At 39.0% G+C, this 26,511-nt stretch overlaps 3 protein-coding genes and 1 long non-coding RNA gene across 4 annotated transcripts; 1 reads left to right on the forward strand and 3 right to left on the reverse strand.

Annotated features, from left to right (window-relative positions):
- Nucleotides 1-40: 40 nt before the first annotated feature.
- LOC112553503 (charged multivesicular body protein 1a-like) lies at nt 41-6,120 on the reverse strand. The gene is made up of 7 exons (XM_025220781.1): nt 5,967-6,120; nt 5,317-5,414; nt 4,042-4,188; nt 3,631-3,699; nt 2,865-2,924; nt 2,350-2,546; nt 41-1,722 (listed from the first exon to the last, which is right to left on the reverse strand). Exons 1-7 carry the CDS (start codon nt 5,971-5,973, stop codon nt 1,701-1,703), a joined length of 600 nt encoding a protein of 199 aa, XP_025076566.1. The 5' UTR covers nt 5,974-6,120; the 3' UTR covers nt 41-1,700.
- Nucleotides 6,121-9,571: 3,451 nt separating this feature from the next.
- LOC112553506 lies at nt 9,572-12,599 on the forward strand. Its single transcript, XR_003097062.1, has 3 exons — nt 9,572-9,742; nt 10,395-10,514; nt 11,228-12,599. It is a non-coding gene; the product is annotated as an uncharacterized LOC112553506 (long non-coding RNA).
- A 523-nt stretch (nt 12,600-13,122) lies between these two features.
- LOC112577356 (neuronal acetylcholine receptor subunit alpha-7-like) lies at nt 13,123-15,947 on the reverse strand. Its single transcript, XM_025260416.1, has 2 exons — nt 14,881-15,947; nt 13,123-13,546 (listed from the first exon to the last, which is right to left on the reverse strand). The coding sequence occupies exons 1-2, from the start codon at nt 15,807-15,809 to the stop codon at nt 13,123-13,125; spliced, it is 1,353 nt and encodes a 450-aa protein (XP_025116201.1). The 5' UTR covers nt 15,810-15,947.
- A 3,226-nt stretch (nt 15,948-19,173) lies between these two features.
- LOC112553458 (neuronal acetylcholine receptor subunit alpha-2-like) lies at nt 19,174-26,207 on the reverse strand. The gene is made up of 3 exons (XM_025220677.1): nt 26,198-26,207; nt 23,868-24,749; nt 19,174-23,571 (listed from the first exon to the last, which is right to left on the reverse strand). The coding sequence occupies exons 2-3, from the start codon at nt 24,692-24,694 to the stop codon at nt 23,145-23,147; spliced, it is 1,254 nt and encodes a 417-aa protein (XP_025076462.1). The 5' UTR covers nt 24,695-24,749; nt 26,198-26,207; the 3' UTR covers nt 19,174-23,144.
- Between the last annotated feature and the right edge of the window lie 304 nt (nt 26,208-26,511).

Here is a 26,511-nt window from a genome sequence, read left to right on the forward strand (position 1 = left end):
CACCCAAAAATACATACTTCAATAATGAAGCAATCATTTGTTCAAGAATGCACACATGCACTTTTATTCCACCCCAAGAATATGACTGCAAAAATGCAAACATTGATTTGAAGCTCAGTTTCATTCAAACTTTGCACATTCACCCACCCACACGATCTCATTCAATGGGACACAAAGCTTAAAAACACATTATATACATCATCAAGCCTAACCATTATCATTATCCTAAATTTTCAGTATGACATCTTATCAATTTATACTTTGATCTTTCAAAGATGAACATATCAAAGACTCGTCAAGCATAAAGAAAAATACTCTGGGCTCATTCATGACCCAGCAGGTAAATTGCAACTGATAGGTAAACTCCTCTTAAATTTATAAGCTGCTGTTAACATTTAACAAGGATGGGCTGCAGTCCTCATGCAATTGCACAGTGAGCGTTCCCTTCAAGCAAAGCTAGCAACACAACCAGCAAATGAGATGCTGACAAAGTGCTACATTAATTGTGGTGGGGGATTAGCTGCATGTCCAAAGGAAAAACATTGTAGCATTAAAGAAAGTCTTGAAAGGAGATACAATAATTGTCAAAGCATACAGGGTGATGGGGGGGAAGGGGAAGGAATTGGTAAGCCAATCAAGGCAAGGCAGCCAGCCCTGTAAACAGATGTCAAGAGAGCTGAACCGAGGACAGCAAACCCTCACTGTATATAGATTTGACAGGCACTAACTGTTGGGCCACCGGACCATCCTCAAAGCATATTGAAAAGTATGAACACTGTAATAGTTGCTACTGGCAAGGCCTTCCTCAGGTAATTTAACTGCAAAGCAAAAGGTGTGTGTGGATAGATCCAAAGAAGGTAGGCAACTTTACCCTGCCTGGGTTGTTAATCCATGGGGTAAACATGCTTCATGACTATAATGCCAAGAATAATCTGGCAGGCAATATTTTAACATGGTTGTACAATCTTCAGAATTCACTGCAATGGGCTGCAGCCAACAAGGTCCCACCATAATATCAGGGCTTCTGCTTATGCAAAAAATTGCATACTGTATTGCATTAAAAGTTCGGAGGACCCCTTCAATTTTCGTCAATGGGGTCCCCTTCAAATTTGGGCAAAGAACAGGGACCCCTTAAAAATCTGAAGAAGGGGTCCGTGGGACCCCAAAGAATTTAGCCTTAGCAGAAGCCCTGAATATGATGCTTGATATCTTACAGAACAGCTACTAAGCAACAGAACTAGTCACTCAACTAATCTTTACCCATAAAAGGCCATCAATAAGAAAACCAGAACAATGATGTGACATCTTTTCTCCTAAGGCAGCAGTTATTTTGTGTGTGTGTGTGTGAGGGGGGGTCACGCTATTCACAACCTGCAAATGAATAACCACTTCATTCTCTAGCTTCTTAGTGGCACAATATTTATCCCACACTGGTAACAGTGAATGCTTATAGCTCAGTTCATTTTTTTCAAAATGTCAATAGAAAGTTTAACATTTTAAAGTATTAAAAGACTGGGGAAAAAATTAATAATGCTCCTGTTTACAGCAACACATAGTTTTTATAAACATTTAGATTAGTTCTCCCCAAGTCTGAAGAAATCGATCACAGTTCTACTTGGTTGCCCTTATAATGGCATCATTCATTCTAAAAATAATTTGCACACGTATGAATTGTTCATTTCACACATGCAGAGTTGCATTTAATTCCTCAAAGCCTGCAATCTGCAAAAAACAAAAATAATAAACCAAATTATGGACCATACATTAGGTCATAAAAGTATACTAACCAGTTATTTATCAAATAAAAATATTTTCAAAAAAGAAAGTCTTATTTATAAAAACTATGATAGAAAGTGACAAAAATACACAAAAGAGTAAAAAGAAAGTCTTATTTAATAGAACTATGACAGAAAGTGATCATGGTGGTGTCTATTCAACTCAGGTCGGTGGTCCATATGGCTGAGGTGATATGGTACTTTATTTCTGCAGAGAATCATAATATAAATGGTTAATCAGAAGCTGCCAGTTTAGATTTATTTCATTTTTTTTTTTCAACATGCAACTTTTGCAGAAAGGTTGCAACAGAGCACAAATTCTGGTCCTAAGTTGCACTGGGGAGAAAGCAGACATTTATATTGTGACATTTGTCCACAAACATGTTTTGGGTTGTATCCATGTGGGAGGTCTTAATAAAAAGGTTTTACTATATTGTGCTAAAACATGTTTCAGTATCCCTACATGTTTGGAAACACCATACACAGTATGAATTCAACACACATTCCAGTTTATAGGTGAATGTCAAGCAAGAGCGGCTGATATTCATAGTGTTACAGCATATAGGAGACATACCTGCGAGTCAGATCATCCTCACGTTCTTGGTCCTGAGTTTTGGAGGTGGTGGCAACAGATGCTGCTGGGGTTTTGAGGTCCTTTAGCTGGTCTATGACCTCCAAGCCACTCTCTTCAGCCACCTGCTGGATCAATGCCTCCACCTGATCCTGAGGTGTTGACAAGGTCATTGCTGCTCCCATTGATGACTCCATGGTCTGTTGCAGACATAACATTTCTAAGCTAATACTCGTCAGGAAGCAATGGTTGATTTATGTGAAAAAAACCTTATAATGATGATAATTATGGTAACATCTTAAAGACCCTCTACCTTTAAAAAGAAATTAAATACCACCTAACACAAGATAATTGTTTAAACACAAACAATAACTGAATTTGTAAAGTGCATTTCCCTATGTGGATGTGAGCTCAGGTACTGATGCAAAAAACTACAACAAACTGACAGTTAATAGTAAAAGAAACATAAGCAGTAAGAGATGACAAAAGTGACACCTCTTTTATCAACTACACCTTACCGAAGTTCGAACATCAAGGTCTTCAAACTGCTTCTCAAACTTGGACATAATTTGGTCAATCTATAGAAAATAATTTAAAAACCTTTATTCAACATATCTGTCACCATGCACAGGCAGACTATAAGGTCACAAAGGTTTTACCAAGATTCAAGATTCAAGATTCACACCTTCTACTCACTAAGTTCATTCCACCCACTTCATGTTTACAACAGCATTGGATGTCTTTCTTGAAAAAAGCACATACAGATCCTGATTAGACACCTTTAACAGAATGCAGGCTTCAGTCTGAATAAAGGACAGTGTCATGATTTCCATCTTACTGTCTTGTCCTTATTGTGTTATTCTTTATTGTAAATATTTTATTTATTTCTGCCATGAAAGGTACTTTCTCCATCCCATACAGTTACTATCTTTAATTTAAATTTAGTAAAAGAAAATAAAAACTATATTTCTTGCAAATCCTATCACTAAAATGTTTAAGAAATGCTCTTTAAAATGGTGTCGACAATGATGGTTGTCTTTACTGTAGGTAAATAGGTGCAAAATATTAGAACACATTGTACTTTGTGCCTCCACGACCATTTAAAATGTTTAATCACTTTTCATCCATATTGAATGAGTTAATACATTTTTTTATAGATACTAAATCCTGCAAAAGTGTAAGAAGCTTGTGCATAAATGCTCAAGTCTAGCCATCTCCAAAACAACCTTCATATTTATGGCCCAAATAAAACATCAATAAGCATTAAGCAAGATTGCTCTGTACCTTTTGCAAGTCCATAGATGCCATTGCTTTGTCTAAAGATTTGCAAACACCTTGTATATCTTTAGCTACCTGTAAAAACAAAACAAAAAAACCATATAAATATCCTGCAAAAGTTTGCAAATGATGGCAGAAACATTTGTGGATGTAGCTACAACTCTCTAAGAAGTGGAATATGTCCAATGAAAGGAACTGCATTAACTTCAGTTACTTCACTGCAGTTATAATTATTTATTTTATTATATTATTTATAATTATTTATTATAAGCATTGTTATTTCTAAAATACTTATCAAAAATTGGCCATCATGTCCATCTGACTTTCTAAAAATCAGTCAGAATAACAGAAGCACAGAATCCCTTTATCTCTGTCCAGTACAAGAAAAAAAACTATCCTTCAGGTTATAAAACTTACTGTTTTCATTGACATTGCTGTCTGCACTTTGGCTTGTACAGCATCCACACGAGCAGCAAATCGCAGATAGTTCAGGCCTTCATTTTTCTTACGGATAGCATTTTCTGCATAAATTTTGGCTCCTTCAATGTTCTTCTGCTGAAGCGCCTGTAAATGACCAATATTTTTTGTAACCTTCTTTGAAAGAATAACAAAAGTTATGATGATGAAGAGCTCTTCCATCTGTTTTAACCATGCAATGACTCATACACTCTTCTTGCAGGATAGTAATTGCAGAATTTGACTCTATGGCCAGCTTACATGGGGTGATGCAACATTGTCTGCTTCTCCCTTCAGAATTAATAAACTTTACGTTTTGGCAGTAGTCAGAAAAGACCATAAGTTGATAAAGTTGAAAGTAATAAACGATAAACAAAAAGGCTACAGGAAATGGAAAAGTCCAGCACAAGGAAGAGGATACCAGCAAAAAGTGTGAATCAAACAATGTACACTCAAATCAAAACAGATCAACACAGAACACATTTTCAGACAACCCCCTCAGGTTGGTAATATGAAGGGACATCACTCTCAACTGTTATTACATCTTTCCAAGAGAAAGCTGTCTTCACTGTCCCTCAATGACTGAAGTTTTGTGTTGACCTGTCTTGGTGTGGGTCTCCAGTAGTAGGTAGGACTTTCTGATGTCATCTTGTGACATTCTCTCATCTATGGACTGGCACCAACCCTCAGTCCAGTTCTCTTTAACTGCCTTCATATTCACTCTGAAGTTGCAATTCAGTTTTGTACTTGGAAGGAGGTAGGTAGTTAGATAAAGGGAGCAGAAATGAGGAAGACTGCAGAATGGGTGAATAGAGTGGTTAGATATGTGTACACATTAAGCACATGCACACATCCCACAAATATGTTTTAACAAAAATTTTATGATGGTCTGCATTCTTTATTATCTATTCCTTGAATTGCCTTTGATGTGTAATGTTCCTGCTTCAGCTGTTTGACCTGCCAAAGCACTTTTTGTTGTTTTTAATGGTACGTGTATAATTCTATTAGATATCACTTTTCTTTTCCTAAAGCTTCATCAATAAAAGAAGGATTAGAAGAAAACTGATTACGTCAGAAAAACAATTATAATATATATAAACCATTCCATATACTGTCATTGTTTTTCCCTCTCTCTCCTATCCCCACACACATATACACATACAAAGTATATCACAGTTTAAAATCAGAATTTTCACCAGTTAAAACACACTGAAATAATTCTAATTTTTTATTCACCTTTTTTACTTTCGTCTGCTGGAGTTTTTGTTCTTTCTCAGATTTTGCTGCTAGCCTTTCCAGCTGTCGAGTTGTGAAACGGAGCTGAAAGATCATATCTGAAAAAATTGTACAACATAATAAAAATTTAAAACAAAATCAAATAAATGAACAAATGACTAGTCTGAATAGTAATACAGAGTGAATCACTTGGACATTTTTGTAATTGAAAAAAGGTGCAATAGACATGTCTTCAGCTTGCCTACACGGGTTAAGTTCTGCTGATTTTCTTGAGATTTTGTTTGTTAGCAGATGGGTAAGTCTATATCAAAGTCATATCAGTAATATTTTTCGATTACTACAAAGTGCAAAAAAGAAAGACACTAGACATCGATAGCGTCACAGTAACTAAGTGCTAACTGGACGTAAATTCTTTATATCAATCTCAGCAGGCTACTTTATTTTTATTTCGAAAATCACTGAAAACTGATAATAATGTTATAATCTCAATAGTTATTCTATTACGACCATGACAAACAAAAGATAAATGATGAAGAAGAAAACAGTACCAACGTGGATGTACATGTACTTCCCGTTTAGTATACAGGATACTCGACAGATATGTCTATTCTAAATTTTACAAACTTTGTGAAAAAGTTTAAATCATATACCTTCCATAATGACTGTTTTCCGTGGATTATTTTGTCTATAATATCGTAAAACTATAATATCGTAGACGCTTTGACTCCGAAGACTGTCGTTGGGAAAGACTTCAGGCGATGACCAACAATCACAAGTAATGACGTCACAAGGAACATAACTCTATCAAGACGATGGAGTAGTGTCCCTGGACTCAATGGCCATGTTGTTGACATCCTCTATGGTAGTCTATGCGATATACGCACAGACGTAGATCCGTATTTGAGGAACTAGATATCAAAAATATCTGTCTGTAGTGAAAATAATTGGATAACATCTTTCAAGAAGCATGAATAAGTGTATGGAGAGAATAAATTTAAATAAGACCATTCAAAAGGATATACGCAACTTAATTAGTATTGTACTTGAGACTGCCAGCCGGCGTTTATCACTGTTGCGACTAAAATTTTGAAAAAAATTATTTTTTCACACGCATTTTAGTTAGTTAAGGTCATGTAACGGAATCTACTTTCTTGCTATTTTACTTTTATGTGTTTATATATAAATATATTTCTCTTCTTTAAAAGATGCCTTATATGGATTCCCGGCGGAACCATGGAAACTTATTCTTTTGTTAAAATTTTAAATCCAATCATTGAAGATCGACTTAGTGTAGCGGGAGCGCTTAATGTTTAGGGCACCGTTTGATTGGCAGTGCTTGTTCCCTCCACCCCGCATCCCCTTCCACCCCATGCTTGGTCGCTCGAGCGGCTCAGCGCGATATATAAGGACAACAGCGGATGACGCTGTACCCAAACTGTCCAGTATAAATAACAGGCAAAAGTCGATCAGTCCTTGCACCTGTTTACCGAAAGATGGCTGGTCCGGCTCGGAAAAGCAGTAAAACTTTGGTTGTGAGTATGAGAGAAGTACCATATTTTGTCGCAAGGTGTCTTGGTCCCGCTGGAAAGCGGCTCAATCGCGTCACTAAAACCACGAACTAATATCCCTATAATAACTATACATGTCCTTGCTAAGTAAAGCTTTAGTTCTGTCTACCCTGAGTACGAGAGAAGTACCATGATTTGTCGCAAGATGGTTTGGTCCCGCTGTAAAAGCGCGGCTCACGTCACTCAACCCCCTCTTTCCCCACCCCAGGGAGTTGGGTGCTATAGGTTTTAGTAGACTAGCTAGGTGGGCAGCTTAGAATAGATATAGTAGTTGTATAAGTAAATAAATGTCTTTGAACTTATTTACCTGTGTGAGCGTGTCAGTCCGAACGAATGCTAGCGTGTCGTACGTATGTCCTCATCATGTGAATGAGGTGAACGGGTATCACTAGCGCCAGAGAGATTTGTGTTGTCCGTGTAGTTGTGACGCAGCAGCAGAGAACACACGAAGATCCGTTGAGTTGACACATCGAAGAAAAGATACTTTTGTCTGGGACAAAGTATGGTCTTTTGTGGATTCCAAGGTCGGCTGAGTGCTGGTGTGTAGTGGATGAAGAAAATAAAAAGAACACAGCGCGAGGTAGAGATAACACAACGCACCCGACGAACGAAAGCTAGAATGTTAGTGGAAAATTTTCCTTGGGAACTACCGTCCTCTTCCCTGGAACACCAAAGAGGAACGGACTGATCTGGCGCTAGGGGCCGTGGTGTTAGCCTTAGCGAGGGAGGTCGTCAGTCCGGCTAAACAATAATATTTAAAATAATATTTCTAATGGGACCCTGCGTAATTTAACCACTAGACATAAATCTAATAATTGTAAAGTGCCCAGTAGTGTAGTGGTTTAAACCAGTGGTTCTCAAAGTGTGGTCCGTGGACCAATAATGGTCAGTGGGCATAAGTCATGTGGTCCGCGGCTGACAGTCGTCATATGTCAGCAAAGTGATGTTTAAAGTGATGCATTCCTCACATTAACATTTTAATCACAAAGAACGAGGTATACGTAGTTTTATGTCAACTTATTTCTATACTACTGTCACAAAAGGACATTTAGTTTTGAATTGTAATGAAACAAATGCTGCAATTTAAATTTGAAATTCATAGCACAGACTGATTTTTAGGACTTGGTTTTCCGCCATATTTTTTAAGTAAAGTGCATGGTCCGCGGTCCGAAATACTTTGAGAACCACTGCGTTAAACTACCTCTTGTCACCACTGCAGTGAGAGGCTATAGCTTGGGTTCAGATCTCGTCTCGGGAAACTGTATGCGACGTTTGTTCGCAGCACTGGATGTCGGGGGTTTTCTCTGGATACTCCGGTTTCCTTCCCCATAATGCGAAATCACCTCAAGGTTGAAGCACTTTCCTACTAAACCAACTATCTAGTGATTGTTCCCACTCGATCTTCCACACACACACACATGCGTCAACCACAGACGAGAAAGGAAAGCACATTCACTTATTTATTTCGTGGACGAATCATCGCATACGGGATTTGGTCGAATCGACGGATAGTAAAATTGGCAAATAGTGGATGGCATTGCCTCCCCTCTCAACAAAAATATGTTACTGTAGAAAGGGAAGGACCTTTAGTCGATTTGTCCACAAGCCCAGATCGAGTAGATTTGACCATTGCGAATGTCAGTTGACGCCAGCCAGTTCGACCATTGCTCGCTGTATGAAACAAAACGGAACTAAATTTATTTTTAAATACAAATTTTAGTCACACGATATACGTAGGTCAAATGAAAAATGGACTCTGTTCAAAGTAATGTGGGATACGTATCATTGAGAAAAAATCTTTGGTTAGCTAGTGAGTAATATAATGTTACAAAAATATAAAATTTTCGTTCATATTTAGCTGTGTAACATATGTATATTTGTATAAAAATCATGTGATTATAATATACCTTTTATTACTTGTCCGTCCATGTCATAAGCACTTAGAAAATGCTTTTTCGTGAGCGTCATGCAATGCGTTATATAAATTTCACATTATTTATTATTATATTGCAATCATTGATCTGCAACAATTTACTATCATTTGTATATTTCCATTGCTCCAGCTGATACCACGATAAAAGTGCTGATTATTTCACTAATATGTTACTCACATATATATACATTGCACATTGTCATTATTCTTCCTGTTTTCCATGTTTGTCGAGAGCCTCGTCCAATGAAAATTGTAGACATGGAATTCTGCTCGAGAGATGCATGAGAGAGAGAGATCCTGGAGGAAGCCGACATCCTGTTGTTTACCTAACTTGTTACGTCATAAGTCCTCTAGCTGTTTCAAAAGATTCCGTTTTCCAGTCTGACCGAGTTTTCTACTTCCTGCTTAAAAAAAAAAGCTTTTAGCAGGCTGTGATACATTCTGTCATAGTAAACGGAGAGGTTACGTAAATTCTTTTATAAAGATGCAATTAAAGCTTCGTGGTATGAAAGTGACTCGACATTGTCTCTCATTATATCTGAAACTTTTTGCGAGAGGGAGTGAGGTAGAGAGGGTTAACTTAGATACATCAGTCAAGCAGCAGGTCCCTGGGTCAAGGTCAATGACCGAGGTCAAGCGCTCTCTCACAAAGCGACCAATGGGAGAAGCAGGCTTTTGCTGCTTACGGATGCACTTAATGGAAGCTGACGTCTGCAAACTATTTCTTTGGAACTTGAAGCGGATGTTTTGAGCAGTTTGTGGGGTGGGACACAATTCTTGGAGAATATTTAAAGTCGAAATGCTTGGCCAACTGAACGCCATCACACGACTCGACTTGCAAACATCATCAGACTGCACACTGCACACATGGCATCAGCATCTGTCGTCTGCTTCTTGGTCGTACTCGCCCTTGCAGTCTCTAACGGTATGAACAGTTCGTTTTCGTACTATTTAATAAGGTGTCTGGAAGCTGAGGTACGGGGAAAAGGTGGAGTGGAAGAGTTTTCATTGTCAGCAGTTTAGCACATTGTAAAGAATGATTACATCTACTACAATCAGCTACTACTGACAGCAATCGAACTGATAATTTATTACAGGGCATCAGTTCTGAATTGTTTATACATTATTTGATAGTAAGTTTCAGAGTAATTCATTTGGTGACTTCTGGTTTCGTTGTAATTAATTTATGCTGAAGTTATACACACATGTAATAATAATAATAATAATAATAATAAAAAAACACAAATTAAGAGACGTTCACAATTGTCAGTGTTTGGCAGATCCACGCAATTGACAACTTAAGGACCAAGATTCTCTTAAATTAAATATAACAATAAGATATTATAAAACTTTAAAACAAATGGTTAGATGTTTTGTATTTTTTCTTTATATTTCATACCTTTGTTCTTATATTTACTATTCGGTATGCGACAGCTTCAAGCAAACGTCTACTTGCAGAAAAAATAATGCTAAGCAGCTCTTACAACCTCAAGCTGGAACGATTTCACTTAAAGCAAAATAATGTTAAGCTGTTTTCTCCACCTTGTATACATGTTTATCCCTCATGCGTGTTGCAGTGCACGGCTGGTGCGGCCTGTTATTTGGAGGTCAGTGCGCTGCAGCTGGTACCTGCCCCAGTGGTAACGGTTTTTCTCGATTTTGTGCAGTAGGTCAGCAGTGCTGCCTGCCAGCAGGAAGTAAGTGTTGCCTCTTGTTATTCGTTTCTTGTACTGTGTTGTGCCAATACAAAACCGTAATAAGTAGCTACTCGATCATTTGCATGGAAAGTATCAGAAATGTGAGCGTAAATCTGGGGGAATTGAAATAGCTTTACCATCAAAATTTTAGGGGACCAAAAGTTTTATCCTCAACAGCTTTGCTGACAAAAATAGAATATATTAGCATCGGTCTGTTTGTGGCACTGAATTGTCATCAACCGGTGTGGAGAAACTGGAGCAGTGTTAGCGAGAACTGTGGAGATTTCTGGAGCATAGGTCGCTCCGTCAAAAAGATTTACTCATGAAAAACAAATAGAAACGAGACTAAACTTAGGTATGCACTCACAAGCTAAATGTGCATGTGTACTCAGAGACTAAATGTACACGTGTACTCAGAGACTATACGATGCGTCTACTCTTCATGTCGATCCTCTCACCCTGTACTCGCTGTAGTGTAACCCTTGCTCTTTTTAAGCTTTTCATAGATTAGTTAAAAAGAAATGATCATGTACAACCGAAACAAAGGGGGAAAAGGGTGGGTGGGAGGAAGAGTGACAGAAAGGGAGAGGAAAGAGAGAAGAGCGTGAGATAAAGAAAAATGAGGAGTGAGAAAAGAGAGAGAAAGAAATGTATTTGATTTACTGTGTTTTGCATTTGTACTCATGTAATTATTATATTTTCGCTGTCTGCAGTTCCTGTCTGTGCAAGAAATTCTGAATGCCAACAACGCGGGTGGGTAGCCAAAGGCTTCATAAACGGGGACAGGGTTTGCTGTCCTGCGCAGTCGCAAGGTCTTTTGACCATCGACAGGCAGTGCTTTTGCAGGATGCCTAGCGCTTAAAAAATGTCTCAGTCGACTGCACTACATGGCCGCACCAGACATGAGCTCGGGCAGAATCCATTAACACTGTCAACTACCACGCAGGAGAGCAAAGCAATCCCGCTAAAACAAATGTAAACAGCAATATCAAACTGTGGCAAGTGTAGGAATGACTGGGGCATTGATCGAGCCATCAGAAAGACTTACTCATGAACAGGACAGTCGAGACAGAAATGAATGACTTTGACAATCTCTGTATTAAACCGACACAAACAACTGTTAAAGTACTTGCTCTAAATACTTTAGTATCTGTGTATGATTTAATTAAGATTTCGCTTTAACTTCGGAGGCTTTATCTGAATACTTTTCCCGTACATTTAATTGTTTTTTCACAGCTGTATATGAATATATTTGTTTTCAACATCAAGTGAAGATCTGCATGGTTGAATCTGGAAATTTGTGTGTGTGTGTGTGTTTTATATTGTTTGTTAAGAAGTATTGTGTGTCACTGCTGCTTAAGAGTGCGTGAGTGTAACAGATTGCTCAATTTCTTTGAAGGTTACAAATGTATCAGTGAAACGATCGAATGTATTACCCAGGCTTACGCTGTGTCACAGAAAGATTTTGATTAGCTTGTAAAGCCCGAGTGTGTCGCGAAAGTATTTTAAATCGTTGACAATGTCCATTATGTTGTGTGGAAAGATTTATTTGTAAAGTTATTATGCCTGCTTTTCATAGACAAATTTGCATTGCGAAACAGTTGACAAAAAACTGCGAAAAATCACCATAACAAATATCTTTAAAGATTTGTGGTTGTACTGTCTGTAAGGATCCCGGAGAGAAAGTTTTTAGGAAGCAGGATGAAAGAGTGTGTTTCTATGCACCACACCTCCCAACCTTGTTGTTAATTTTGACAGTACAAACCATAGGTTTATGTAACTGGCTCGATACACATGTCATGACATGATATCACATGTTTTTTCACTCCGGGAAACTATTGCACATAAATACTCACAAACGAACAGGAGACTGGTTAGAATTTCCTGGATAATCCAAACCGTACAATAAATCTTTATAAGACCATTAAAACGATAAATGTTACATTTTTTATTTCTATGTAAACTGATTTTTCAGCAAAGAGTGCATTGTGATGGTGCAGATTTTGTACATATTGGTCAGAGGAACATTGTTGCACGTGATAATAATTTTTGCTGTTATACAAAAATTAAAGATTATTTCAAACAGAGATTGTGTGCTGATTTTGTTACAAATGACTGTCGACACAATTTCGTTTACTGGTTATTATAGAGTCATCCGAAGACTAAATTTCTGAAGATTTTCTTCACTGCATCATTAATAATCATGATTATGTCACTTGTAAAACGCCGTATACAGGATATGGGCACTTGATATATATATATAATATCAACGAACAAAACGGATATGCATAGAGAAAACAAATAAAATTTGTAGGAATCGCACATCTAGACAGCAAAGAAACATCTCTAATAGACTGTAAGCTCCAGCAAGACAGCGATAACAACGACCTTTTGACGATGCTTCTTGACTGATCGGCTCAACGCTGATAAAAAAAAAATTCTATGTGTAAATAAACACATTTGTTTAGCTACACTTTCTTTTAGTACACTCCTCTTAAAAACGAAATGGGATATAACATTCCATGCATACTGGGCAGACGATTCATGACAAAGAGGGTTGGAATATAAGGGTAAAGATGTACCCGCCCATCAACAGCTGTCGTAAGTCCTACACAAGAGAATCAATGAAAAGATAAGACAGGAAAACTGAATTTGCGAAGACAGCTACTACAAAACAAGCACGGTCTAGCTGTTGGGAAGAAAATGTAAACGCCCCAGTCAAACCTCCGGCAAAAGCAGCCTCCTCCTCCCCCTCATCTTCCTCCGTTTCTTGTTTTTCTCCTTGCGTACCACAATCACCTTGAATATTGTTTGTGGAAGACACGATTGGATGAACACGGTTATTGTTTCCCATGTTGACTGGTTTCGAGAAGGAGGACCTGGAGTTGCGCAGCTTCTCTTCTTGGTGGAAACGTCTCAGGATGAAGATGGTGGCTAGGGCGATGAACATGCCCTCAATGGCGACCCCGAGGAGTAGCTTCATAACGTTTGGGACATTCTCAAGGCCACGTGGCATGACGTCTGTGAAAAAACTGAAGCCCAGATCGGAGTTATTAGCTTGTCTAATATATAGTTGCTTATTCTGTTAGAAACAAGAAACATACACGAAACGATCTTAAAAAGAATTTCGATGTGAAGGCATGTGCTTCTGTGTATATATTGGTATGCACATCTGTATGTCACTACATAGACAGGGGGCATCAAGACTATTTCTATAAGCTGTACATTTCTGGAAGGGTGATCGCCATTTGTATGTCTATCAGGCCTCACAATGTCACCCCTGCGACGTTTATTCACGAAGGCAGCGAATTGGAGGAGTTTTACAAACAGCTAGACAAGATTATAAAAACACTACTCATCGCAACCAATGACTGGAACGCCAGGTTCATCCCAGAAGGCTACCAACATTTGGCAGAACGGTAAGTAAACGTAGCCTGGATGAAACCAACGACAGAATACAAGAGCTCGCGCACAGCCATCACCTTAGCCAATACCCATTCCCACAAGGAATCGTTTGGTCCACAACCATTTCGACTTTATCCTAACTGCCTAGGCGTTTCAAATCCAGCATCAACATGGTCATAAAAGGAGGTACCTAGGTGTACCCATTGCAGCGACTATGACCTTGTCAACGAACATGAAGTTCAAGTTGTTGATAAAATGCTGCTAAAACAACCAAATTCGCATAAATTTGGAGAAGTTGCAAGACATAAACGTTACGAAAATCAAGGTAAACGTAAAAACGTAAAAAGGGTAACTATAGCAAGAGTAAATGTTAAAAAATTATTCCATAGTAACATAAAACTTCAAGAAAAAACTATACTCCACAAGAAAGCTCTCAACCAAGAAGTAAAAAAAGCACGACAGCAACAGAAGCAATGGCCAGGATCTGGCGCAGCCGTAACATCAGGTTGACTACAAAGTACAATATATTAAACTACAAAGTATGAGCTATACAAATCAGTCGTCGCTCCAATCCTTCTGTATGGGTGTGAGACATCGGTTCTGCTTGACAAAACGAAAAGGATAATCTAGGCATTCCTGAGAAGACTGGTTTGGATCTCGCACATGGAACATGAAACCAACGACTTTGTAAAGAGCATGATCACCACACTCGTAGGGCACCAGAAACCCCTTCTCGCAACAGTCCAGAGATGTCAGCTGGTCTGGTTTCGCCATGTGAGCTGTTATGTAAATTAACGTAAGCTTACGCAAGAAATAAATAAATCTTATCGTGAAAACTATAATATAAATACATGTAAATAAGTAGAATTTTTTTTCATTTGTACTAAAATTTCATACAATACTTTAACATAACAGATTTTTAAAGAAGGATAAATAGCTGATATTAAAGAAAGATGATTACCTGACATAAACAGAGGTTGAGACAAACAGGGAGACGAAGAAGGACATCTTTTCTCCTGACTCGGGTGGTACGAGAAAAACCAGAGTGTTAAGGCAGGAGATAATAACCATCGGTAGCACTAGACAAACTGTGTAGAAAATCGTTTTTCGCTTTATGTTCAAAGTGATGACGACAGCGGTGATTTTGCCCAGCGGCTGAATCTTCGCACTGACCTTAACCAAAGTCCAGGTGGTGCCGAGGTCGGTCAGGTTGAGAATCTGCTGCGTGTCGTTGTTCTCCTCCACAAGCCAGCGGACGTAGGAGGAGAAGACAGTAAAGAGGAGCTGGCACGACTGTTGGTCATAAGGATAACGTGTCAGATCCATAGTGCAAACTGTTTCCGTGAACATCGGCATATCACACTCTACGAGACCGTTGTTATCAACAATCAGGCCTTTGCCGAAAGTCTCCACTACATCCACCAAATCCACGGAGTTGAGAAGCAAAACTCTGGGCACCCACACGATGCTAGAGGGAAACTCCAAGGACGTGATGTTGAGGTGTTCCGAGGAGTTCCATGACAGAGCCGGGTTTAGCCAAGACAACTTGAGGAACATAGCGGTCTTGACGGTCTGGAGCATTTCATCTGTGCCGAAGAGGGAGAGGATGGAGTACTCTAGACGAAGGTGAATTGTGCTACCCCCGGCTGAGTCCTGAGTTATTGGTGGCAGCTTCTGAGAGACAATAGGGCGGCTTTGTATGGAGGCAACTAACCTCCCAATCTCTGTCAATAGATGATCGTTGATATCATGGTTGTTGAAGTCTACGGTGAAGTCTGATGTCGCCATTCCATTTTCACTCTCTGCAAACTCGGTGGTTTCGCTAACGTTTGCAAGCACTTGGCTAAAAATAATCTCGCAGAAAGCGGAAACAAGCATCAGTATTTTCATGATGGTTTTTGTTGGTTTTTTTTTAGTTAATAATTCCTCGAATTTTGTATGTGTAATGGAACACGATGCTAATAAGAAGTGCGGTCTCCTGGATTAGACCTGCTGGTACTGAGCTTCCAAAGACAGCTGCATCCCCAATGTCAGGGTTATGTTCTATCCAGGCACACTGATAAGGTGTGGCTCTAATGACTACAACAGCTCAGCAAACAATACTTTTAAAAAAAGCAATTTGCTTTCTAGGTTGCGTGTGTTTATTTTCCGCTTGTGGCTGATGAGAACTTAAAAGTAACGATGATTTACCCCGTGTCCCCAAGACTCTGGAGAAATCTCGTGATTAGCGCTTGGTGGAAATTTCACGATTGATGAAAGTCTGTACAAGTTTGGTTTTAATTAACTTAGTCACTAAGGTCAATTTTCACTTTCACACTAATTTTTGCATTAATAGAACAGGTCCGTAATGCATTAAAAACTCTGCATCAACGCAATTGATGCTTTCAATGAGCTGTGAAATTGATTTGCATACGAACTCAGGTATGTATGTACACATAACTAAAACAGGTGCATGAATTGTTGATGCGAGTCACAAATACAGAACAGAGAAGTGAATTATCATAGCTACGTAGGGAAGAATTTCAGGATTAGTGCCACGTTGAGCAAGGTGAATTATGTATGACAGCTTCAAATGTCTAGTATGAGCGACTTACCACAGCATAAATAATAATAAACAACGCAATACAAGTCATATTAAACTATACTGTCAGTAATAAGAAGCTACACTTTATATGTTATAATAAACTACACATGATAAGCTAAGTCATGTAAGTCATGATAAACTACACAATATAAGTAATAATAAACAACGCAATACAAGTCATATTAAACTACACTGTCAGTAATTACAAGCTACAATAAATAGGTCATAATAAACTGCACAATGTCATAATAAACTACACAATGTTAGTCATGATAAACTACACAATGTTAGTCATGATAAACTACACAATGTAATTAATAATAAACAACGCAATACAAGTCACATTAAACTACACTGTCAGTAGTTACAAGCTACACTATGTAAGTCAGGATAAGCTACACAATGTCATAATAAACTACACAATATCATACATAATGAAGTCCACAATATAAATCATAATAGATGGATTGATAGACGTTCCAGAAATACTAAAGGCGATTACTGGTACAATCAAGCAGGCCAAGTGATGTTATTCAGTTTGGGACATATTTTTAAACATAAAAAATTTGATATTCTGATACTTTATCTAGCAAATAGACCTAATTATTCACTCAGATATTCGTGAATGAACAGTCTGTAATTTTGAATGTTTATCAATTTTATTAATTAGCTACTTGTATTGACTTGGCTTTTTCGCTAATTGTACAACAGTTCTGACGACTGCTTTAAAAGAAATTTCTCGTTTTAAACACATAGTTTTGAAATTTACAGCTTTTAAATAAATAATAAAACCATTCATTAGAAAGTAATACCATTCTATGATTATCTACTAATGGTTATACGGTTAACTAGATGCCAGTACAATATTAAAATGGGAAAGGAGTCAAAATGGTAAAGGAAACATTAGAGTTTTGCCACTTTCATCCGCCAAATCCTTTCCAGAAGCTTTCAGATGTAACGCTTTACTTTTTTATTCGCATGCTCAAAGCCAGCCTAACTAGAGGGCCAGAATATCACAATCAGAAACAAAGTCTTGAGCAGAAGAGAAAATATGAAACATACTTTGCTCATCAGCTTTGAAGTTAGTGTAACCTTGCAGGCAGAAGACGTCCTCAGAGTTGGCGGCCTCGTCTGTGCTTCCATCCCTTGTGACATCGGAGTCACCGAATTTCTTGACCCGTTGTTCACGGGAGCAGAGGTCACTGGAGCAGAGGTCACTGCAGAAGCCAAGTCTCCTTCGAAGGGAGTCTGCTGCAGCTTTGGTGTTGCCTTGCGAACCTCCTCGACCTTCAGCTCCTGGTGGTAGCGCCTGCTGATGAGGATGGTGAGCAGAAGGATGAGAATGCTCTCCACTATGACACCAGTGAAGAGCTGCATGATTCTAGGGGGATCGCGATCGACGCTGCCACGAGGCACGGTGTCGCTGAAAAGACTATTTTGCACACGCACGCACGCATCCAAACACACACAAACACAGACGATGGTGAAGCTGTACTTAAGATTTACCTCTTACATAATATCTGAAAATCAGTGTCTTTGCCACTTACATGTATACTTCAGTGGCTGATAGTTAATTCGAATTAATGTTGACATTTTAATACGTAGTCCTGTTTTTTTTTCTTCTAGAATATGCGACGAATCCCAGTACTACATCAGGAATAAGCTTCTCCCCTTGTCTTCTGAAATAAACAATAAACCAGCACGTACCCAGTGAAGACCGACGTTGAGACAAAGATGGTAACGAGGAAGGACAGCCTCTCTCCAGACTGGAGTGGTAAGATGAAAACGAGGCTGTTGGTGTATGAAGTCAGTACCATGGGCAACACGAGACAGATTGTGTAGAACTCCGATTGTCGTCTCAGGTGCATTTCGATGACGGGGAAGGTTCTATTTTTATATTCGGTAGTGTAACTGGAAACTCCAAGGAAAAGCCATTCTCTGCAACTGATCATTCCTTTCATGAACGTGTCCGTTGTGTCATTGCACGCCATCAAGGTCCACTCTATCTTTTGTGGAGATGGAGAGTAGAAATAGACCGAACAAGCTTGCTTGTCGAAGGGATAGTTTTTCAATTCCATGGCACATAAAATCTGGACGTTTATTGGCAACACCATGGTAACCTGGCCGTCACTTTTAATGGTGACTGTTTCTTCAGAAATTACCGAATTTTGCGTTTCAACGGAGTTTGCGATGATAATTTTTGGAGTCCACAGGGAGCTGGCGTCAAACTCTATCCAATCCTCTCCGTTGTAAATTGATGGATTCCACCCTAACGTGGGATCTCTCCACGTGAAGAAAGCGTGCATCATGATTTGAATCGTCTGCTGAGTGTCGTCGACTTCAAGGACAGAGAAGATGTTGTAACAGACTTCCACGAATATCTTCGGATCGTTTGGTAGACTGCGGTTCAATGGTGGTAGCTTCTCTTGGACGGCAGGCAAGTTCCGAATCTTTTGTCGTAGCAGAACACTGGCTTCTTGACCGTTTATATCGCTGTCAGACAAATCCAGACTGGTCCCCGTATCTATCGCTTTTGCAAGCATCAGTCCTGAGAAAATCAACCTGAGAAAGATCCACGCAGCAGTGTTGTGATTCATTATCGAGAATCTTGTGCTGCTGTTTACCCTAATAGTAATAAAATTTGAAACTTTGCATGCGCAGTCACCGACGACATTTAAGACTGTAAACTTTTAGTGGAAACTGGAAGGACCAAGAAGCACGTGTAAATCACTTCGACTTCAATCGAGAATGAGCTTTGAATCACAGTTTACTGTTTTAAAATCGAAGTCTTTCGAAGCACAACTATTCACTTTCAATTTGTCCGGGGTTTGTATACAAAATGCGTCGCATCAGCGTGAACAGTGTTAAATACAGACGATCTCAACTAGTGGATGCCACTGAAATTAGACTAGTCTCTTTACTAGTTCTGTTTTTACTGCCAGAACAATCCCATATGTCTAAAGGGACATTGTCACAGACCACACTTTTATGGTCATGCCGGTTAATTAAAAGATACCGTTCGATCGCCAGTTTGTTTAGACGACAAACAAGACCCAATTAGTCAGCAGAAAAGTGTGCTCCCTAAATGTACACCAGAGTGTTATTGTCTGTCCCTAGCAACAACGTCTGCTTCTCTTCAAACCAAGCAAAAAAAGAAAACGCAGCTGAAAGTAAAATTTCATCGCTGCTGAAGTCAAACAAGGCTTATCGTTCCATTACCGAACTTCGGTCGTGGGGTAAATGTGAACAGCCGAGAAATCATCGGGTAGACAGTGACGACGCATCACCAAGGCAACCGACCTTCTCATGTCTTCGGTGCCTGCAATTACACCACTGTTGCAGTTACTCAATGATGTTTTGGAAATTACTTAGCTTAAACATTGTTTTGCTAACAATCTAGGGACGCTTTTTTCCTGAGAATTTCAGAGAGCACTGCTAAGCAAAAAGCACATAATAGCCATTTGCTGCGGTGCGTGGTTTGTTAACATGGTCTGTGTGTGCAGACGAATTAGTAAAGGCTATTTGTCAGAAGAGAAAAATCCATAGATTAGACGGGTCAGTGTGTTTGAACTTGCTTCAGGTCGAGAAAGTCCCATAAAAATTTATAACACCTGTCTCATATAGAAAACTACCGAAAAAAAAAAAAAAGGATATGAAAGATTTTACTAAAAATGGTGCACGCGCACCTGCCCGCGCAAGCACACACACGCACGCACTCACTTGACAGCTATGTTCGGACTAGATCAAAATTACCAACAAAAATACGAAATTAAGAAATTGATATTTTATTAGAAAATAAGCAAAAACAAAATAATTAACACAACTCACCATACATTAAAAACATTGTCTCACCCGTGTCATATGGAGCCGTAACAGTTAAAGTCTTTCGCTACTCAACATTGATGCTCAGCGCACCATGCCATTGAGGAACAGGACTACGTAACAGTTTTGGTGAAGTTGACTGTTTGCTTGCGTGCATTGCTGTTACCTGTATATTATTGGTACTTGTGCTTGGACAAATTTGACAGATTAGCACGAGCCTTTTCGAAAACGAATAGTTTCTTTAGTATTCTACATTTAAGTTCGTGTACGGTAAGACATAAGATTGTTTTTTTTTTTCTTCAATAATTATTTGTGCCAATGGGAAGCAACGCCCCAAGCTAAAGCGATCTCCTGTTGTGAATCACGTGTTGTGTTTGGAATTCTTTTATTGCAAAGAGCGCATTGTGTAGAGTGCATTACGAAGAGTATTTGTGTCAGTGGAAAATGTGGATTGGGCAGTTGCTCATATTGTGCTAACTAAAGATCACAACAGTGACTTTATGCTGATTTTATTATAAACCACTTGATACAAAGATTACATTGTGCTTATGTAAATATTCATCATCATTGACAAAATCTTGTAGAATGCTTACACTGTCTATGAACTTGAAACAATCGCTAACACCCAACAGAACGACAGCCTTAGTTGTGAACATCAAGACAACAGAGATATATTGTTAATGGACTGTTGACCCAGTACTCACAATAGGGGGCAGCTGTTTTGGGGCCCTAGGCGAAAGACAAAATACTGTACCCCATTGAAAGTTATCAACGAAAATATTGGAATATCACGAGTAAAGTTCAACTTTGTTTTCTAACTGAATATTTACACAAAAACTCTAGGTTTACATATTACCAGTAATGACTGTGTTAAGATCAGGAAGTTTGCATTCACGAGCACACATTACAGCCAAAACATTTAACAATCATTAAAATATCCGAGTCAAGTGACAGTGGCAATCAATCCGTAAAGAACGATTCTGGCGACAAATTAACACATATAACCTAGCTGAATATATATACATCACATGTGACATTCTTTCTTTCCATACAATGGCACTATCCACACTCTAAAACTCGTTTTCTTCCGTTTGCACTCTGACCTACAGACCACGCCAAGGCTGAATGTAAAGTAATAAAGACCATAGGAATGTAACGGATTCGTTTGCACAACAGAATGTTTTGAAAAATTTACACCACCACCAACACAAGAATGTACTATAATAATAAAAAATAAAATAATCAAGGTAAATAAGTCATGGTTATATAAATATATACAGCTATATATGACAATGTAGAAAAATTATTCCGACGTATCTTTTACATACTCTTCTGACATCGTGGCTGTAGGACCATGGACATGTATCCACCGTTGAATCTTGATTTCACACTTTTCTCCTTTGGCAAAGTTCAGTCGACAAATACTTTCTTTTGCAGCACTATCTAGTCCTCAGATAATTTTTTACAGAACAATTCAGTTCAGTTCACAAATATTTTTACGGCAAAGCCCAGTTCACAGATATATTCTTATAGTACAGTTCAGTTTACAGATCTTCCGATCATAGCTCTCTAACAGGGCTTCTGCTTAAGCAAAAAATTGCGTACAGTACGCATTAAAGGTTCAGAGGACCCCTTCAATTTTAGTCAATGGGGTCCCCTTCAAATTTGGGCGAAGAACAGGGACCCCTTAAAAATCTGAAGGGGTCCCTGGGACCCCAAAGAATTTAGCCTTAGCAGAACCCCTGCTCTAATATAAAAAAAGCTTTGCAAGAACGATAGTTCCAAGCGCCCTAGCAGACAAATACAAAGTAAAATCGAACAAACTCTTTAACAACATCCTGCGGGTTTTAAGTTAAACGTTCACTGACCTTCATTGTCCATCTTAAGCGGAACAGATTTCTCGCTACCCTTCATCCCTAAGCTACCCCACTTCAGCACAAACGGATATTTGCACACCTACTTGGACTTGACTTACAACTGGGTGAATTTCTAGCGCTCATCTAAACGGCGTTTTGGAGTGATCATACGTCGATCGCAGTCTGTATCACCTTCCTCTGGTCTTGTTTTCCTCCTTGGTCTTAACTCTCGACATCACGAATTCTAGAATCTAGCCCTTCTGAGGACCAAGGGACATATTTGCCCCATACTTGTAAATGAACTCAAAATGCGATTGAAACAACATATAGCAGTCAAACTTGAATGAAACCATTTAGTATATCACTGACTTTATATAAATAAGGCTGGCTTCGATATGTTTGCGTTAGTTTCATTGTCAGATTGAGAGGAATTTTGAATTTTAAGACCACCCGCAAAAGTGAAATTTGATTAAAAAAAAAATAATGTGCCAAGAGGACAAACTGTCACTTGTTTTGCTTGGGGATGTCACTAATCTAATTATTATTTTTGCTTCAGGGTCGTTGTGGTGGTTTTTGAAAATTATTTGATTTTTGCTGTGGGACATAAATGTCTCTATGGAGCATAAGAGAACCAACTTTTATATGTTGTCCTTAATGTTTTAGAAATAGATGTAACAATCAACAAAATGAAAAACCCAATGTCTTTGAGATATTAAAAAACCTGTGATTTTTCTGGCTTGATAGTTCTTGTTAATGAACAAAAGTGAATTGTGTATGTAGCAGAAGAGAATTCCTTACCAAACTAATGCGCAAGAAATCCGTATGTTCTTGGGAATAAATTTTGTAATGAGCTATAATGTGGTTTCATCATAAAGGAACTACTAGTCCACTGAACCTGATCTACAGGTGTCATATGCTGATAATGTGAAAAGTCTGAGAATTACTAGAGTTATTAAGGAATTCCTATATTATTGGCCAGAGAGAATCGATAAGAAGATAAGACAGGAAAATTGAGTTCACGCACACAGCTACGACAAACCAAGCACGGTCTAGTTGTTGGGAGGAAAAGGTAAACGTCCACGTCAAACCTCGCGCAAAAGCATCCTTCTCCTTCTCATTCTCTTCCATTTCTTGTTTTCCTTCTTCCGTCTTACTACCACCTTGAATGTTGTTCGTGGAAGACGCGATTGGCTGAACACGGTTGTTCCCCATGTTGACTGGTTTCGAGGAGAAGGAATTGGAGTTTCTCAGCTTCTCTTCTTGGTGGAAACGTCTCAGGATGAAGATGGTGGCCAGAAGGATGAGCATGCCCTCAATGGAAACCCCGAGGAGCAGTTTCATGACGTTGGGGACATTCTCAAGGCCACGTGGCATAACATCTGTGAAAAAACTGAGTCCCGGGCCAGAGTTAATAGTTTGTCAACATACAACTGCTAATTCCACATTATAAACATGAACAAAACTTTTAAAGAATTGATACCTGTGTATATGAATACATGAGAATCTTAGAATATGCACGACCGTACCTAGACAGAAGAATTATTTTCCTGACCTCATGTGTATCATAATTTGGTACGTCAAGTTGGTAATACCAAGAGGAATTTAAATTTTCATTTTTTATTTTATGGAATTCACACAACATGCAAGAAAAAACAATGGCATTTTTAAAGACAGGTTAATACCTACCTGACATAAACAGAGGTTGAGACAAATATGGAGACAAAGAAGGACATCTTTTCTCCTGACTCGGATGGTACGAGGAAAACCAGAGTGTTAAGGCAGGAGATAATGATCATTGGTAGCACTAGGCAAACTGTGTAGAAAATCGTTTTTCGCTTCACGTGCAAAGTGATGACAACAGCGGTGATTTTGTCCAGCGGCTGAATCTTGGCGTTGACCTTAACCAAAGTCCAGGTGGTGCTGAGGTCGGTCAGGTTGAGAATCTGCTGCGTGTCGTTGTTCTCCTCCACAAGCCAGCGGACGTAGGAGGAGAAGACAGTAAAGATGAGCTGGCACGACTGTTGGTCATAAGGATAACGTGTCAGGTCCATGGTGCAAACCGTTTCCGTGAACATCGGCATATACAATGTCACGAGACCGTTGTTATCAGCAAACAGGGCTTTGCCGAACGTCTCCACTACATCCACCAAATCCACGGAGTTGAGAAGCAAAACTCTGGGCACCCACACGACGCTAGAGGGAAACTCCAAGGACGTGATGTTGAGGTGTTCCGAGGCGTTCCATGACAGAGCCGGGTTTAGCCAAGACAACTTGAGGAACATAACGGTCTTGACGGTCTGAAGCATTTCATCTGTGCCGAAGAGGGAGAGGACGGAGTACTCTAGACGAAGGTGAATTGTGCTACCCCCGGCTGCGTCTTGAGCTATTGGTGGCACCTTCTGAGAGACAATGGGGCGGCTTTGTATGGAAGCAGCCAACCTCGCCATCTCTGCCACTAGATGACCGTTGAAATCAGGGTTGTCGAAGCCATCGGTGAAGTCTGATGTCGCCATTCCATTTTCACTCTCTGCAAACTCGGTGGTTTCGCTAACGTTTGCAAACACTTGGCTAAAAATAATTGGACAAAAAGCACAGACAAGCAACAGTATTTTCATGATGGCTTCTTTGTTAATAATTCCTCGAATTTTGTGTGTGTAATAAAACACGATGCTAATAAGAAGTGCGGTCTCCTGGATTAGACCTGCTGGTGCTGAGCTTCCAAAGACTGCTGCATCCCTAATGTCAGAGTTAAGTTTTACTCAGCCACACCCGACACACTATTGCTCTCGTGACTACAAAAGCTAAGCAAACAATACATTTAAAATATCAATTTGCTTTCTCGGTCGCTTGTGTTTATTTTTCGCTTGTGGCTACTGGTAAGAATTTAAAGGTAAAGTTAATTCAGCACATTTTTTTTCTGTGAGGGTCCCATAAACTCTCGAAAAATCTCGTGATTCAGGCTTAATAGAAGTTCTACGACTGCTGAAAGTCCGTAACAGTTTGTTTGGGGTTTCTTAGCCGCGAAGAGCAAATTTCACTTTTTGCATTAACAGAACAGGTCCTTGTGGTCCATCAACGCGTTTGATGTTTTAATGCGAGTTATTTCATTGATTTGTATATGCATGTACACACATAACTAAAACAGGTACACAGAAATATTAATGCGATTCACAAATGAAGAACAGGAAAGTGAATTATCATGGCTACCTAGGGAAGAATTTTAGAATTTCTGCGACGTTGAGCAAGATGAATTAGGTTTGACAGCTTGGAATGTCAAGAGTGTCTTCAGCTAAGGGTGTCCCACGAGGAAATTTATCACAATATAAGTGATACTAAACTACACAATATAAGTAATAATAATATACACGATATAAATGATAATAATTACACAATGTAATAATAAATTATACAATATGAGTAATAATAATGTACACAATATGTCACGTTACACAATGTCACAATAAACTACACATCATAAGTCATGGTAAACTACACAATTTAAGTCATAAGAAACTATACAATATAAATCATAAGAAACTACACACCGAGAAATAGAAACAATAGGAAAGGAAGGTGGTGCTGGAGCTCAGGTTTGACATCGTCTGCTGCCGTGAGACTTGCTAAATAAATTGTTGTTTTTCGTTTTATAAAACTATTGTCTCCACCTTGTTTAGTGAATGAAGCCGCAATTGTGATTCAAGTTCTCTCTCTCTATTTCTTTTTCTTTCTTTCTTTTCATGCACTCTCTACCTGTCTCGTCCTGTCTTCTTGTTTTCTTCAGTCGTCTTTTCTCTGCTGTACCGGAGACGTATATTAAAAAAGTCAGAGACTGGTGTAAGGAGGCAGGTCAGGTCAATTTTAGGGACGTCATACAGGTTTGGACCTAGGTACACGAGAATATTATTGTCTGTCCCTAGCAACAACGGCTGCTTCTCTTGGAAAAAGCAAATATGAAAACGCAGCTGAAATAAAATTCCATGGATTCTAAACTCAAACAAGGCTTATCTTTCCAGTACCGAACTTCATCGGCTAACCAGAAACACCGCGTCACCAAGGCAACCGACCTTCTATCTTCAGTGCCTGCAATCACACCACGGTCGTTGCAGTTATATACTTAATGTTTTGGCAATTACTAAGTCTAAGCATTTAGTTCTCCTAATTATCTAGTGACGCTTTTTCACGAGAATTTTAGTGAGCACAGTTAAGCAAAAAGCACGCAACAGCCATTTGCTGCGGTGCGTGGTTTGTTAGCATGGTCTGTACGTGTTTGCAGGCGAATTAGTGAAGGCTATTTGTCAGTAGAGAATATCCATACATTAGACGGGTCAGT

Source organism: Pomacea canaliculata, linkage group LG12 (assembly GCF_003073045.1).
Source record: "Pomacea canaliculata isolate SZHN2017 linkage group LG12, ASM307304v1, whole genome shotgun sequence".
NCBI lineage: Eukaryota > Metazoa > Mollusca > Gastropoda > Architaenioglossa > Ampullariidae > Pomacea > Pomacea canaliculata.

Bases quoted from the DNA above. Each gene is read 5' to 3' on its own strand.
- LOC112553503 (XM_025220781.1), bottom strand. The intron at 4,189-5,316 runs GTGAATAAAAAA...GGTCATTTACAG, and splicing joins AGCAGACGAAAGTAAAAAAG to GCGCTTCAGCAGAAGAACAT. The intron at 2,547-2,864 runs GTAAGGTGTAGT...TGTCTGCAACAG, and splicing joins ACCTTGATGTTCGAACTTCG to ACCATGGAGTCATCAATGGG.
- LOC112577356 (XM_025260416.1), bottom strand. From the start codon at position 15,809: ATGAAAATACTGATGCTTGTTTCCGCTTTCTGCGAGATTATTTTTAGC. The intron at 13,547-14,880 runs GTAATCATCTTT...TCTGGGCTTCAG, and splicing joins TCAACCTCTGTTTATGTCAG to TTTTTTCACAGACGTCATGC.
- LOC112553458 (XM_025220677.1), bottom strand. From the start codon at position 24,694: ATGGCGACATCAGACTTCACCGATGGCTTCGACAACCCTGATTTCAAC. The intron at 23,572-23,867 runs GTAGGTATTAAC...CCCGGGACTCAG, and splicing joins TCAACCTCTGTTTATGTCAG to TTTTTTCACAGATGTTATGC.